This window comes from Pipistrellus hanaki (assembly GCF_964339955.1).
Source record: "Pipistrellus hanaki genome assembly, chromosome: 1".
NCBI lineage: Eukaryota > Metazoa > Chordata > Mammalia > Chiroptera > Vespertilionidae > Pipistrellus > Pipistrellus hanaki.
In genome coordinates, this window is record NC_140503.1 from 171,365,162 (window position 1) to 171,382,415 (window position 17,254).

A 17,254-nucleotide genomic window follows, 5' to 3' on the forward strand; every position below is an offset into this window, starting at 1 on the left:
CATCTGGCAAACAAAGACTATTTCAGGCTTCTGAAATGCAAAAATATTTCCATCCATATTGTATAAAAGTACCATTTTCTACTAAAATCACAATGCATAATTTTATAATCAGAATACAGCTGATTAAAGCCTCAAAAGAATAGTGAATATAAGGGAAAATATTCTAAACTAGAGGCCTAGTGTTGCATATTAGCCTTTATATATATATGATTACAGTGAGAACATAAAAGCAAACTGAGTTTTAAATATCCTTCAATAGTATAGTTCCTGGGTTCCCCTGTTCAGACCAATAAATATAGATTAAATGTCAAATTGAGCATAATTATACTATTATGAAGACAGAAAATTAAGTGGTCAAATATTCAAATATGCCAAGGGTTTAGATATTCAACCTAAGAAAACCCAATATTTCAGGTATAACGCAAGAAACTAAAATGCAAAAAAATCTTTATTAAACTGTTTTATGTGGCCCTCTTTTTATATGGCTTGCTACTATTGGGAGGAATTGATGGTTAACTTAAAATGTGTAACTATTAAGAGGGTTACATTTTAAAAGTAAAGTAGAAAAACATCCATAAATTAACTCACTTAACAAATATGATTATGAAAGAAAACCTGAAATAAGCAATTATGTGACCAGAGTAGATCCTAAAATGTTATCAGATAAAGGCTTAACCAAAATTTCAACACAATTCCACTGTGTACAATTAGTTCTTACATTAGAAATAGAAGTAAACTTTTAATATAATTGGCTCAGGTCAATTATTTCTGGCAAAATATGCAAAAACAGGCAAATGGGTTCCTACAATTACTAAACACAAAACATTATGTCTACCAAATGCATAAGAAAACAAACTTGCTTAAAGACAAGAAATACAACAGATAGTTAATCTTTACCATTTTATTTTATACAAAACAGTAGCAATGTAGAATGTGGGAATTATCTTCTGCTGCCACACAAGCAAGTTGTGAACATTCCAAGCCAATGTTTACAGTTTGGAGGGGAAGGCTAAACAACAGCATCAACCATGCTACTGAACATATGAACTTTGGAATTTTTTTTAAATGAAAAAGGTTAAAAATTAGATCGCAATGTCTTCATAATATTGCTCTCCTCATTGAAGACTAAGAAAAATAAAAAGTCATTTAAGATTTAAAAAAGGAGGGAAAGGGAGAAACCAAGAGGCTGCTACAACACTGCCATACAGTCAAACCATCATACTTCAATAATTGCATACTTGATAGCAGCATTATTTTTACTGAACCGTGTGCAACTACATGTAGAAACACATCAAAGCAAAATATCATGGCAGTTATCAATCAAAATCCAAAGGAAAGAAAGCAAACAAAAAAATAACTCTAGGATGAACACAGTATAAGTAGATGAACATTTATAGAGAATCAATCAATATCTACATTCGTGGACTGTTCCATTCTGCCCCTAATAAAAGTGTCAACTCAAATTGTCAACTATGCATTTTTTGGAGGATCTGAGTTTTTCCAGTTCTTATTATACTGCATGCTTGGAACAAATAGGGTCATAATAAATCCTTCTACACAATGAACTTTAAGTAGACAGCTGAAAATAAATTTACTACTTGTAAACACACACAAAAAAAATACAAGATTTTTTTTATCTTTAAACAATCAGTGCTTCCAAAAGCTCATTATCTTCTGTATCGACCTCTCTCCCCTCGGTCTCTGTCCCGATCACATAATCGTTCTCTTTCTCTCTCTCTGTCACGTCCTCTATCTCGCTCTCTGTCTCTTCTGTTATCTCTGGGGCGGTCTCGCTCTCGTTCCCGGTCTCTTTCACGGGGTCTACTTCTCCGACCGCTGACAACAGCTTGTGTGCGACGAAGGAAATCATCCACCCTCATATCATAATCATGCTAGAAAAGGTAAAAGAAATTGCTTAGGTATGTCAAAAATTGAATGGAATATCGAGTCACTATTGTTATTGCCTTGTAGAAAGAATGAATCTAGAGAATGCAATAATGCAGTAATTCACAGAATATAATTCTGACATTTAGAAACAGAACTTTGAGATTTTAACTAATTAGGTATCTAGAACAGAGGATTATACCTATCTCAAAAACCATTTCATGCAGTTTCTGAATGTAACTTTAATGACTTTCCCATCCAATCCCTTTAAGTGAGATTTAGGCCAAAGTAAACACTTACTAATGACCATCAACCACATCATGCATATATGCTGACAATAATGCTAAATATCATCAATATTTTCCTATAACAGGTAAACCCTACTGATGATAATTTTCTCCGTTGATTCTATAAGCTAACTTGAACCAAATTCTAAACTCTTAAAGAGAATGTAGGAATTCTCACAATTCAGATTTCAAACTAAACCACTATTGATGGCAGTTTATGAAATCTGATAGAATTTTTAAAAAATATGTACTTCAGGTAAGATTCTGGAATCTATTCCACACAAAGCTAGTAATAAACAATAAAAAAACATTAAAAAAATAATAAAGTTGCACCTTATTGGTTATGTCACATAATAAGGTTACATCTGATGGGTTAATTATTGGTACAGAAATCCTTATATACAACTATAGGCATTTCATTTTTTTTAAAAGTCACCTTGAAACAAAAAGGTAACAAATCAATAAAAATTATATCTATTTTCCTGTCATATCAGCAAAAAATATATTTTTTGGTATGCCGCATAATTTTATGTGTGCTATGAGATTAAAAAAAAATTGAAACACAACAGATGACAGCATCTCAAAGTCAGGCTACAGAGGAAACTAATGGGCATACTGACCCTCTCAAATATGCACACTCTTCATATAAGTGGAAGATAAAAAGATATTTATTTGGGGAGGTAGGGATTGGTGGGTGAAATTTCAAATTGTAAATCCTACTTTAACGATCAAACTACCCTTGTAAGGCTACCAAACCTACATACAAAGAAACTGTGTTAACAAGTACCAGGAAACAACTTCACTTTTAAAAATAAAAGCACTGCTGAAACCGGTTTGGCTCAGTGGTTAAGAGCATCGGTCTGCAGACTAAAAGGTCCCTGGCTCGATTCCAGTCAATTATGGGGTAGGAGGTGTGCAAGAGGCAGCTGGTTGATGTTTCTCATCGACGTTTCTAGCTCTCTCTCTCTCTCCCTTCCTCTCTGTAATAAAATCAATAAAATATATATTTTTTTTTTAAAAAAAGCACTATTAGGGAAAAAAATGAATACCATATAATAAACAAAATCAGCCTGACTACTATACTAAAAACTCAATAAATTCAAACTAGAGATTTGTTTTTCATTCATCCTATTTTGAAATGATAAAAGTTTTCATATCAATAATATGAAATTATTAGAACCAGTAACTACTAAAGTACAATTTACTCTGCTGCAGTTATTAATGTTTTGTCATTTGCTAGCATCATTCTAAGGATCAAAGATATATACACCATCTATCTATGAAAATTAATTTAGTTAGAATATACAAAAAGCTTACAAATATCTATTTGTGCCCTAGCTGTTTTGACTTAGTGGATAAAGCACTGGCCTGCAAACTGAAGGATCCCAGGTACTATTCTGGTCAAGGGTACATGCCCAGGTTGTGGGCTCCTACCTAGAAGTGGGCATACAGGAGGCAACAAATAGATTATTCTCATCATTAATGTTTCTCTCTCCATCTCCCTTCCTCTTGGAAATCAATAATATATATTTTAAAATATCTATTTGCAATGATATGAATTACACAACTATAATTGAAGACAATGGTATAGAAAGAAAATATACTGGAGTTACCTCAGCTTAAAGAATTTGTGTTTGATCAGAAAAAAATAGTCTATTTAAATAATTCCAAGGGCTTGGCCACTTTAAAAACAAGTTGTGAACTATTCTAAAAACAGTCTGCAAAAAGAATATGAAACACCACTCAACATGATATTGTGACCTCCACATTTAAATTATCTACAGAATTCTAAGTATTTCCCTCACTTTTGTGCTTTCTCATGCACTTACTACTCGTTTATCTCTGTATCTTGCTTCATGTGGTACAGGATGATGTCCTGAGTAAGGGGGATGAGCTTGAGGAGGTGGAGCATGATGTTGATAGTAAGGATGATGTGGAGGTTGCTCCATTCCAGGATAAGGAGCCTAAAAAAAAAAGCCCACTTCCATAAGCATGTACATCAAATAGCCTTATAAAAAAACCACCTACCCCAAACAAAAAATTTATTTATACTAGCCATCTACTTTGATGGAATAAAGGTTCTTCAAAATACCCTTTATTTGCTTGCTGAAAATGTCTGTAATAAACTTTAAACTCTAGTTATATATCTTTTAAGATTTAATGTTTATACTTTTATACAATATCATTTAAATACTAATAAAAAACAGTGATCCTTTACATACTGTGAGCTGAAACTACCCTAAGCACTTTACAGGTTTCATTTAATTCTCATAGCAACCCTATGAAATAGTTACTACCGATATTATTCCTATCCTAAAAAAAGAGGACACTGAGGTACCAACTGCTTAGGTAACTTGATTTAGATCACACTGCTAAGGGGTGAAGCTGGGGCACAACATGAAGCATTTCTGGCTCTAGAATCAGTCATCGTAACCAAAATGTAAAAACCAAGTCTTAAAAACACACAAACAAAAAAACAACCTTCTAGGAAGTAATGAACCTTTAAATTGATAATAAAGTAACAGCAAATCAAAGGTCACTTTTCTTGTTTGTTAATACCAAGATGATATTAAATATTTTTAATTTTTTAAATTTTCATAGAATCTAAAAGAAAAAAAACCTCATAATTTATCAATCTATATGTAATACCTTAAGTGTTCATTCTTTTTCTTTTAAAAGGTAAGAAATAAAAAAATACTATTTAAATTTCCAATTTTTTTTTTTAAATATCTTGTGAATTAATGCTTCAGCTATTCTCAATACCTTAAAATATACTCTAATATCCAACTTTCTTAACGGGAAAAATAAATAGTATTAGAAACAGGGTTTAATTAATCTTATTTTGTATGAAAAGTTTACTGAACATTAAGATTAGGTGCAATCCTAAAGTTTACATGTATTTTGTAAGATTAGCTTTTCCACAACCCTGAGACTGACAGTAAGTACTCCATTAAATTATAAGCCATCAAGGGTAATTATAATGACCACTTCATTCACCAATGTATACCCAGAGCAAGCACAATGCCTTACAGAGAAAAGATAATAAATATTAGTTTATAAGGCAAACAAAGAATGAAGGAATGTCTACTGAGTTATACACTCAAGAAAAATTAAAAAGAAATGAAACTTGCCCAAGGTTAGAATTTAAAAGTTAAAATATATGAACCAAGGGAGAGTTTATACCACTAGCTACTACAATAACAAACCATAATCCTTATCAATTAAGCGTGCTATTAACACAAATCAAATCATTTGTTAGTCTTTAGTTTTAAAAACAGCATGCAATTATTTAGTACCAACGGTATATATTTTAAGTCTCTTAATGGGTAACTGTTAACAATCATATTCCACATAAGCACTCAAAATATATGAAACTGCAAATAAGTAACTTGCAAAAATAGAATACAAACCATTCCTTGCCAAGGAGGTGGTGGTCCCATGTTATGAAATTCCCTCACATAATCATTGTAGGACTAAAATAAAAGATAATAATGTCAATAGCAAATAGAAATCAAACCCAGAACTACAAAATAAATCAGATCCTGATTTCATGTTCATTTAATGTATGAAGTGAAATGCTTACCCCATTTAAAAACACATCTCGGCGAACTCCTGAAAATCGTCTGTTGGGAATAAGATTTGTGAAACTAAATTCAGGTAATTCATAGACTAGTTCCAAGAATGTAATTCAAAACTAAGCAAAGAGTGAACCCAACTTACCTGTCTACTTCCTGGTATCGTGGGTCCTTTAAATACCCTGTTCAAACATCAAGCATTTTAGTAAATCAAATTTATAGTTTTTATTATGGCATCATAATTAAACCTTCCTTATCCACTCATCTCAATTCTTCCCATGAATACAGTGATGCTACTAAGTGATACTTTAATTACATTATTCCATTCTTGGATTTTCTTCTTAGGTTGCATGATAATTTAGGAAGTAATAATTTACTGTTACCACAGAATTCTAAACTGCTAGGAAGGTTTTCATATGGATCTTCTAAATCCACACCCCAATTTCGTTAGATAGAAAATTTCTTCATTCTGCACCATAAGAAAGGGCAGAGGAAGTATCTTGAGGGACACTGTAATAGAATTTCTTTAAAACAAATGTTTACCTTCTACCTGAGTACAGTCTTGTTTACCTCCTACCTGAGTAGAGAGTCTTGCTAGATCAACCACAGGATACTTTTAAAAAATGTAAATTTAAAAGAATAAAAAATTGCAAAAATAAAGATGTGTACATTTTAAATGAAAGAACCAAGGTGATAAATATTATTTCCTACCTTCTTTTTCTATGAACTTAGCAAATTAAAATACAAACAATTTGTGTGGCCATGTTAATGAAGAAAACTTAATTTCACTCTCTAGTATCCCATTTTGGAGAATAAAGTTTATCAAGCCACTAAAAATAATCACTGAATGCAATTCACAAACTGTTAATTTTTATAAATGTAATACTGTTTAAAATATTATCTTCTCATAAATACAGGTTTTACTTCTTTAAATTTCATTAAGACTAATTTAAAAGCTGGCTTTCAGATTATAAACAAAATTATTTCCCATTTCTCTCTAAATATACGAAGTTGAAGATTTTTATTTAAAAAAAAAATAGTATAATTTCAGTTTCCAATCAAAGCTATATATCACATGAAATACTAAGTATCATAGGGACTAAAAAGCATAAGGATTATAAGACCGTTTTCCCTAACTACACCTAATCTTGTGCAATAATCATACATTAGCAATTTCATGTAATTAATAGATTTATGATCATGGGTCACACTAGAATAGCTTATTCAACCTTAATAAAGAAAAGGAAGAATTACTAGGTGAGGACAATTATTAATTTCCTAAAGTTTAAGTAGTCATGTCCTAGTTTTCTCACTTTTAAAACTACACATTAAATCAGAAATTTTTGTGGTGGTGTTGCTGTTTAGTAATTTAAGTCAAGTATCTGCAGGATTATAAAATATTAACCTGGTCTCTGGTGAAACTCAGGGGCATAGTCAATCCTTGGTTTCTTTCTGCTGTTATGAATATCATAATCTTCTGGTCGACGCCTACACAAATTAGACATATTAGAAATTAAACCAAAAACTGTTGGGAGAAGAAAGAGTAAAGCAAGAGTCAAAGTAAGAGTTTCTGACAGAAGTACAGAGGATTGCCTATTATTTACTTTAAAATAAAACCAAAATTTGTGTTAAACAAATAATCTTAAAAATGCCTAAATTTTAATTCCTCATATTACTATAAATCAACCTTTAAATGTATTGCTGGAAGTAGATATTCTCTGCAATCCTCATGCTATGATGAAACAGTTGGAAAGAGTACCCTGCTCAAAATACATAAATCACATTTTAGTACTCTAAACAAAAGTGAATGAGCCAGCCACTCTCAAACTAAAATAAATATCTAGTTTAACAATCAATACACTTTCCCAAATAAAGTCTCCATTCAGGTGAAAAAGGGGGAAAAAATACTGTATCATCATTACACAATTGGAAACTTTAAAATATCTTTTTTTTTTTTTTAAACTTACTAATGTCATTTTAGGATAAGTCTGAACAAAATTAAGAATTTCTTAAGTTTTTTTCTTCTGCTTTGCACAAAAATATACTTTTCACATAATCATACAGAAAATTTGATACTTATAAAAAGTGACTGTACAAGAAATCTTTGATAATCTTAATTCTATAAAAAATAAATTTCTGTATTTAATAGCATTTTAAAATTAAAGGAATTTCTTCCAGAGACAGTGTCTTAAAAATAGAACTGGCAAGTAATGGGGCAGAGTTTTAACAGAGTTCATAAAAGATCAAAATGTATTCTTTAGAAGGGGAAATTTTACTCTGCAGTGTTGCTCTTACTAAGTCTTCCATAAATCTTAATGGTTAATGTAACACACTTAAATACACTTCGTTTTACTTAGCATTTACAAAAGAGCTACACAAAATTTTAAAAAATCCAAGTTTTTAGGTAATAAATATATTTTTATCCTTAATGTCTAATAAACTCTATCAAAAAACTTGGCATCACTAGTTTTCCAGCTATTTCTCTGAATATTAACTGCTTTCATTACCTTTTGCAAAGTTCACATAAACTATAATTGCAATAACCCCAAGCCCCACCCCCAACAGAATAACACAGTTGCATCTACAATAAATAAGACTATGAAAATTAAAAGCTGGTTTAAAAAATAAACATACCGCTTTCTTGTAGTTTGGGGAGTGCATTTACGACCGGTATAAAACATGATAGTAACAGTTCATATAGTAGTCCAACTACTGACTTTAAGTTGTAAGCCACATACATATATGGAGGCCCTGGCAGGCTTGAGAGAAGGTGTAGTGGTGTAATAAGTATAGTTTGCAGTCCATTGCAAAACTGAGGTAAAAACTTCAGTTGTATGTACTGTATTGCACTGGAAACCTCTTAGTTTAAAACTTCAAAAGACATCTTGGTGTTCAGTCCTTTTAGGCCAAAAATAAAGGGGCTCTGCCAGGTTTCCTCCTACCTACTTGACAGTGTCCTTTTTAAGCTCAAAGAAATGGGGACTCTTGTTGGATTATCTGTACCTACCACAGGATGTTTCCATCAAAAGGAAACTTAACCAAAGATTTCATCTCATCAACCATACATCCAACAGTCTTTAGCAGAATATTTTAGATTAGCTGTATGCAAATCTATACAGGGGAAGGTGTTGGGTAGAAGGGCTTAAATCAGTCCTTTGCAAAGACTTCTCCAATTCTGTAACAAGTTAAACCCCCTTTTCCTGGTAAATGATGTTTAGTTCATAAAGTAGTGATCAATAACCATGGCGATCCTCTAAAAAACACGTTAAGTCCACAGGTACTGCCAGCATCTGGAAAAGTTGTAAACAGACACAGCAACAGCCCTTCTTTTTGGTTTGTTGCCGGGTCTCCCAGGGCCACTTGATCCCCTTTGGAAAGGACCTACTGTTTTCAGAAGCTCAGCAAGATGTATGAATTCACTGGGTACATGTTAGAGAATATCTGGCAATGGGGATAACACATCACGGTGATAAAATTTGAAACAGTCCCAATAATGCTCCTCTTGAATATCAAAATAACTTAAAATATTTTATCCTCTAAAATGAGGCGTCATCTTCTGAAAAAATATTAGTGATCCTTTATAAAAGTCCCATATCTCATAAGGCTTATCCAGAGACACACCTGCAAGAAAAGGCTTTTTTACAAAATATTAACATTTTTTGTGAATAAAGACTTCCTCCTTTCTAGCCTGTTCTGAGCAACAAAGGCCTACCTCATTTCAATTTTATACATTGTATTATCAGAATATTAACTAATCTAAACTGGTTATTACTCTTTAGCAAATAATTTTTTTCTGTATAAGGAAAGATCCCCATTTTCCTCTTGAAAAATGACTGAGACCAAGGTGACCATGTGAAATCCTCAATGAAGCCACAAACTAGTCCATGCAGCTTGATTTGAGGATTTTCTCTTTCTTCTTTATCGCAGGACAAACTTGATGAATCACATTCCTCCATCATGTTATTCTGACACATGTGCCTACTATCAGTCCAAAGAACGTTTCTAACCTTCCCACATCCCGGACTGGTTCTCGACGGGATGGACGTCCTCTTGATCGGGGCTGAGAATGCATTCTTCTCTTGTGTCGCATTTTATGAATGACCTGATACAAGTCAATACTTTCATCGGGGGGGAATAGAAGACAAAGCTGGGTTCCACATTCGAGTTCAATTTCCTAGAATAGGAAAGTAGTAAGTTTCAAGATGAAAATAAAAGTAACTTCAATAAATTTATATTTTCATGATGTACAAGAACAAAAATAAGTCTGTTCTGGAGGTTTCCTTCCCAAAGTTGGTGATCACATGGGATTCTAATTAATTAACTTCCTTGAGAGGTTTAAATCTTTCAACAGTGTTTCATGTATTTAATAAAGGAAAAATGAAGAAGTGTAACATACCAAGTTAAATATACAAATGCAGTTGTGTAAAACTGAGACAATAGCCTTCTGCAAATTATTTCTTTGTATTAATACAGAAATGTCAGGACAAACCCAACCACTCATCTCAATACAGTGGAGGAAAAACAAGTATGTTAGTGTGTGCTAACAACTTTGATAATTATAAACTGCTAAATGCCCTGAAATATATTAGATTAACTATGAAGGCATTCTAATCAATGGGCTTTTAAAAGTTAGTTTTATTTCCCAATTATCAACATTTTCTCTTATAAGCAATGAAAATATTACTTGTGATTCAAAATTACCTACAAAAACTATGAGGGTCAAGGTTTGGGTTTATTTTAAATAATTGCACTTTTAATTTCATTTGCAGACTTGAAAATCTGTACATGTACTGATCTCTTTATAAAGCTTCCTTCTATTCAGAGAACGTAATCAAAGATGTTACCTGGTTATTTCTAAAATGCATACAAAATTCAGAATATCAGTAATAACATAATAAACCATTTAAAATCAGGCTAATTCTCTCCAAAAACATTTCCTTCATTGTATTAATGAAAGTACAAAATAAAGCGTCTAATGTTATGGAGGTTTTATTAACAAGTCATAACCATAATAACCATAAACTCCAAATAAGAACATTTTCTCTTAATCCTGCTCCCAAATTCTTACAGAAATGTCCTTCAATAAAGATCTCAAAGAGAGTTGATTAAATGTATTTTTTAAAGAATCAATTCAAACAAACCTGTCCATCACGTCCAATCTTTACTGGTTTATGTTCATTCCAAGGATTGGTGAGATGAGCTGACTTAGTGAAGGGTAATTCACGCCTAAATACAAAGTAATAGAAATTATGTTCTTTTGCAGAATCCTTTAAGGACCTTACACTACCTTCAGTAGTACCACTCATGATTTAAGTGTAATAAAAATTAGTCACTGAGACTGGCAGAGCTGATTCCCCAGCAAAAGGAGCCCCTTTAGAGATACACTCTCCACACTACCCACTTTGAGTGTACTCAAAAAGAGCTAAAAAATACTCGTCTGGGGAGAGGTCAATGAAGGGGAAAAGGAAACATATGTGATACTTTAAATAATAAAGAAATGGAAAAAAATATTTATAGTGCTTAAGAACGGGCTTGGAAACCAAGACAATTTGGTGTTTGAGTTCCAGCTCTCTTAACTTATCTGAGTCCAAGTTTCATCATCTTATAAAGAAGAATATTACCACCTACTTCTTATTTAAGTAGTTTATAAATGAAAGGACATATAAAATGTTTAGTATATTTCTTAATTGTGTCCTCAAAAATACTTTTTATTAAATGATTAACAAAGAACTGAATCTTAATCAGGTAGTTAATACAGAATTAAAGCAAGCCCTCTCCTTGGTTCAAGGCTGCTTTCCCAGATTCAAGTGTCCTCCCCTTTAAATATGGCAATTATTGCTGAAACAGGTTTGGCTCAGTGGATAGAGCGTCAGCCTGTGGACTGAAAGGTCCCGGGTTCGATTCTGGTCAAGGGCATGTACCTGGGTTGCGGGCACATCCCCAGTAGGTGGTGTGCAAGAGGCAGCTGATTGACGATTCTCTCTCATCGATGTTTCTAACTCTCTATCCCTCTCCTTTCCTCTCGGTAAAAAAAAATCAATATATTAAAATAAATAAATTATATATATATATATATATATATATATATATATATATATGGCAATTATTACTCATCATCCATAGAACGGCTCTAAATATAAATGTTTACTTATAAGTCTGTAATTTGCATGTATTAATTATGCCCTCCACTTACACTCTAACACAGTATCCTATATAATAGATAATATGCAAATTTTACCCTCAAACCCTCACAAAATGGCTGCCTACGACCAGGGGTTAGTGAGGGACAACCAAAGGACTGAATAGCAGGCTGTGTGGGGCCAGGCCAGCATGGGGGCCGTGAGGGGCAACCAGGCTGGCAGGGGAGAGGAGGTGCAGTTGGGAGCGACCAGGCCAGCAAGGGGGGCTTGTTGGGGATGACCAGGCCAGGATCGGTCCTAAACTAGCAGTTGGACATCCCCCAAGGGGTCCCAGATTGGAGAGGTGCAGGCTGGGCTATGGGGACAACACCCCCTGCACAAATTTTGTGCACCGGGCCTCTAGTTCTATATAATTTTAAACACTTAACTCCTCTCTGAGCCATAGGGCAAAATGGTCTCACTAACTTAAAAAGGGAATGCTTTATTTTTGTAGTACTTTACCAACATAGCATGGTGCTGAAAGCAAACACAATATATAATAAATACCTGTTATATCAAGGAGTAATAAAAAAAATTAACAGCATTTGTATGGTTTTATCTATTTGTGTATAAAATGAGTAAAACTAAATTAAATAAATGCTTTAATTAAAAAAGGTTTATCTACAATGCAAATGAAACTACTCAGCCAAAGAATATACATAAATAAGGTCAAGAGCTGTTTTCATTCCTACTTTTTTATCAACAGCTATCAAAGAATAAATAAGCATACAATACACCATTATTCTGTAAAAGAGGTGGTATAATAAATATAATATAGCCGAAATCGGTTTGGCTCAGTGAATAGATCGTCGGCCTGGGGACTCAAGGGTCCCAGGTTTGATTCCGGTCAAGGGCATGTACCTTGGTTGTAGGCACATCCCCAGTAGGGGGTGTGGAGGCAGCTAGTTGATGTCTCTCTCTCATTGATATTTCTAACTCTCTATCCCTCTCCCTTCCTTTCTGTAAAAAATCAATAAAATATATTTAAATAAACAAATAAATAAATAAAATATGAAAGTTTTATTTTGTTTTTAATGTGATGGTCATATATTTTCTGGAGAGAAAAATAATCAGAAAACTTCCTGGGAAAAGTGGCACAGGTATAAGCCTAAAAGACAAAAGAGTCAAGAGGAAATGCCTTATGTTAAATGGTAATGCAGGAAAGATTATGACATTTAAAGCAATGAAAAGGGCTTGGAGCAAAAGCAAAATGAAGAAGAAAAAACAAACAAGTAAGCTGGTCTGCTGGATAAAATATATAATCATTTATTTTAATCTTACATGAATTTTCTTAAAGAGAAATACTGACTGCTCAAATTTTATATGCATTTTTAAACCTTAAAAAACAACAACTGACATTTATAAGGAAAGTATATCTAAAGTTACAGTGACAAGGTAGCTTGCTCTGTGGTGTGGTGATATGAATGTACCAGGGAAGTAGATGGTGAAGAATGAATATGCTCACTAAGTAGTACTAACAGATTAGGATTCTTAGTCTATTACACATCTTACATCATGCATTAAGAGTGGTACAACTCATAGAAATCAGCCTTGGACAATATTATACAAATAAATTTCAGAACCTAAAAGAAATGGATGATGTTCTAGAAAAATAAAAGTTTACTAAACTTATCTTAGTAAAAATACAATTAAACAGACCAATATTCTTAAAATAATAAAAATGACCAAAGAAATACCTAATCCCCCCACACCAAAAAAAGTGTTACAAGAGTATACAAAATCTTAGTAATTTGGGTTTGTACCTCTTCTTTTGCTAAATACATTTTTTTTAAAAAATATATTTTATTGATTTTGTACAGAGAGGAAGGGAGAGAGATAGAGAGTTAGAAACATCGATGAGAGAGAGTCATCGATCAGCTGCCTCTTGCACACCCCCCACTGGGGATATGCCCGCAACCAAGGTACATGCCCTTGACCGGAATCGAACCCGGGACCTTTCAGTTCCCAAGCCGATGCTCTATCCATTGAGCCAAACCGGTCTCGGCGCTAAATACATTTTTTAAAAGTTGGTAAAATAGCCAGTTAAGTCAATGAAGAGGAATATGAAAATATATGAAAAAATTAAGCCTACTTTCTAAAATTTAGAAACAAATTTGCTTATCAATAATTTGAAAATAAGGTCAACAAAACCAAGTCACATCCAAAACAAAATAAGTTGCAGTCAATCTAAAACTGGAAGATCGTTTTTCTCCTACTCCTTAAGAAAGTATCATCTCCAACTATTTTCCAGTGACACCAATGTTTCTAATCATAAAAACATAGATTAAAAAGCTTGTCCTTAGGCTTTTACAATTTTATCCATCCAAAAAATAATCGTCTTTGTAAGAAATAATTGGCACCTTGTTTTCCCTATAAACTATTTTTTTTACATTTTATTGATTATAATTTAGCTAGAGGCCTGGTGTACGAAATTCATGCACAGAGTGGGAGGGGGGTTCAATCCGGCCTACACCCTCTCAAAATCTGCGACCCCTTGGGGATGTCCAACTGCCAGTTTAGGCATGATCCCACTCGAGGGATAGAGCCTAAACCGAAAGTTGATCATCCCTCTTGCAATACGATGCTGGCTCCTACCTGCTCACCTGCCTGCCGGATTGCCCCAATCAGTCCCCTGCCTGCCTGATTACTCCTAACTGCTTCTGCCTCAGCCCCCACCGCTGTGACTTCATCCAGAAGGTTCTTCAGCTGTTAGTCTAATTAGCATATTACACTTTTATTATAGACTAGATGCCCCTTGCAGGAAGATTCCTGCAATAGGGCTTCCTGCTGCAGTAGCTGCTTTCCTCCCTTCTCCTTGCCCACCTGCTTCCTTTCCTTCTCCACCCTGCTTGATTGCTTTTCCACAGCACTTGGCTTCTTTCTATGCATCTTCAGTCCCGTCCCCTCCCTCCCCCCTCCCTCTCCTAGATATGCAAATTAACTGCCATCTTGGTTGGGTTAATTTGCATACACGCCCTGATTGGCTTGTGGGCGTAGTGAAGGTGCAGTCAATTTGCATGTTTCTCTTTTATTAGGTAGGATTATAACTTTAATTTCACTTTAATTCTAAGAATTATGAATTTATATTTAAAAAACCTGAATTTATATCATCTACACTCTCACCACCATGACATTATGGTCCAACATTATTTTTTTTCATGTGCTGTATCTTTTCCATTTTGTATCAGGGATAATTAACTCTGCATGTTACATTTAAGTAACAAATCATAATTTACTTAACCAGTTTCATATATGGGAGAATTTAGATTGCTTCTAATTTTTCCCTCTAGAAAGTAATGAAGAGTAATATTTTTATGCATACAGCTTTTTACTACTCTATTAACAATCAACCTAATAGACTATTTTCATGTCATGATTGCCTATGTATCTTCAAAGTTCCTCACTGTCCCATAGTAAACGTTTAACTCCTTAGACTGCAACTTTACTCTTTATCTCTGCCTTTTGTTCTTTTTAGAAAAGACAGCTCTCTATCTTACCCACACACCCTCCCTCCCTGACAGTTTCTGTTTTCATGTTCTTCCTTTTCTTCTTCTTATCCAATTCCATCTTCCACATCAAAATCCATCACCTAACCCAACATGTAACTTACAAAAACATTAGAGGATCTCTTTCAGGTAACTTTTATTTAACTAAAATGATTTTATAAATAATAGATTACTACATGCCATAGAGTTCACTTAATAATTAGCTCGTGTTTAAATAAATTTCTAGGCCCAACATGGAGGTGCCACGTTAGCAAACAGAAACTTAGATTTGCTTAGTGTTTCATAGTCCACAAAAAGGCTGATCATCTAGACACAGTCAACCAGGTACTTTCTATTTGTCTCTTCCTTGTTCTTTATTCTATAAAAGATTTCTGCCTTCTCCATTTTGTAATTCTTCAAAGGATACTGTCCATTTCATATAGTGTTAAAGTTTTATTTGCACTAACTAAATTTACTTCTTTTACCATTTTTTTAAACAATGTATGATCATTAAGTAAGGACTTAATAGTGGCAGTAGCTCAGTGTTCAAAATAAATATTTTTGTTATAAACCTATTTAGATCTTAATTATTCCAGTTTCCAAAAGATCACAATGCCAACTTAGCATGGCTTGCTAAATTCCTTATAAAACACAATTTGTTCACAATTAAATTAGCCACCTCTATATGTTAGCAAAGTCAAAGTGAATTTTCCCAATCTATAGTAAATAACATTTTAAGTCATTAACATTACATAGATATATGCCAGATAAAATGCCAACCAACTAATTCATGATAAATTTACTGCTATATTACTAATAGAGAATAAAGTACATAAAACTCGACTAAATAAACCTTTGCATTTTGCATTCCATAATAGGCTATAAAGGTAGTAAACAAGACAAGCTAAGCATATTGATGTTATTTTTACTTTAACATTGTTCTATTTTGTGATTCAATCAGTCTAGAAATAAGACTCCCCCCCCCCCCCCCAAAAAAAAAAAAAAAATTTATGAGAATAAATTAAAGCTAAACAACCATGGATTTTTAACATTCCCAACCGGTAACACATTCATTCAAAACCAAGGCAACTGTAATTATGACTTACCTGCAAATCCAGTCAATTTTAAAGACACCTCCCAACATCTTTGCATTCATTCCTGCTGGAAGCACCCAATGTATAGGAGATCCTCCATGATGTGATTCTGAAGAAAGTCTTGCAAATCCTAAGGGGAATCACAACATATAAAAAAAATGCTAATACAGGATAATTGATGTTTTTGTATGTCCAAATTATTTTTATTTTTTACCTTGAAATTTTCCACTCTCTCTGACAGAAAATATTAAGATTACACTCCTTGAAGATCTGAATGCAGCATTTAACTTCTTCTCATTTACTGGCAGCGTGGACCATACACCCTATATGAATAATGTAACAAAATTATATAGGTTGTAATTAATACAAATATTTCATATTTCCAGTTATATTTACAAAAAACTAAAATTACTACTATTGTTGTACTTTAAATTTACGTAAGCTAGAATGAAGAAATGTCTTATTTATCAGTTGTCAAAATAATGTAATATTTTTTTAACTTGGGAAAAATACAGAGAAAATTACCAACCTTTGCAAAATCATTAAAACAGAGAAACACATTGGGGGGGAGGGGGAGTTGTATTTAAATCTTATGGCCTAGAATTCTATGTAATAAAAACAATTCCTAAAAATATTATATCATAGCCATTTACTATAGTAAAAAAAAAAAAAAAATGTTGTTTGAAGGAGTCACAACACATAATTTTTTTGTCTTGAAAAACCGTGACTGACAAAATAATTAAAAATTGT

General features: G+C 33.1%; 1 protein-coding gene across 3 annotated transcripts in view; it reads right to left on the minus strand.

Annotated features, from left to right (window-relative positions):
* Nucleotides 1-885: 885 nt before the first annotated feature.
* Nucleotides 886-17,254, minus strand: part of YTHDC1 (YTH N6-methyladenosine RNA binding protein C1) — a 31,216-nt gene continuing 14,847 nt past the window's right edge. For 2 of the 3 annotated variants that reach the window (XM_084889936.1, XM_084889938.1), the window contains exons 8-17: nt 16,719-16,827; nt 16,517-16,634; nt 10,888-10,972; nt 9,754-9,920; nt 7,152-7,234; nt 5,892-5,928; nt 5,755-5,818; nt 5,582-5,644; nt 4,001-4,135; nt 886-1,892 (exon numbers count right to left, since the gene is read on the minus strand). In XM_084889936.1, coding sequence (XP_084746062.1) covers nt 1,668-1,892; nt 4,001-4,135; nt 5,582-5,644; nt 5,755-5,818; nt 5,892-5,928; nt 7,152-7,234; nt 9,754-9,920; nt 10,888-10,972; nt 16,517-16,634; nt 16,719-16,827 — 1,086 coding nt within the window. In that variant the 3' untranslated portion in view covers nt 886-1,667. The remainder of the gene's footprint in view (nt 1,893-4,000; nt 4,136-5,581; nt 5,645-5,754; nt 5,819-5,891; nt 5,929-7,151; nt 7,235-9,753; nt 9,921-10,887; nt 10,973-16,516; nt 16,635-16,718; nt 16,828-17,254) is intronic. The other variant, XM_084889937.1, reaches the window with a different exon arrangement.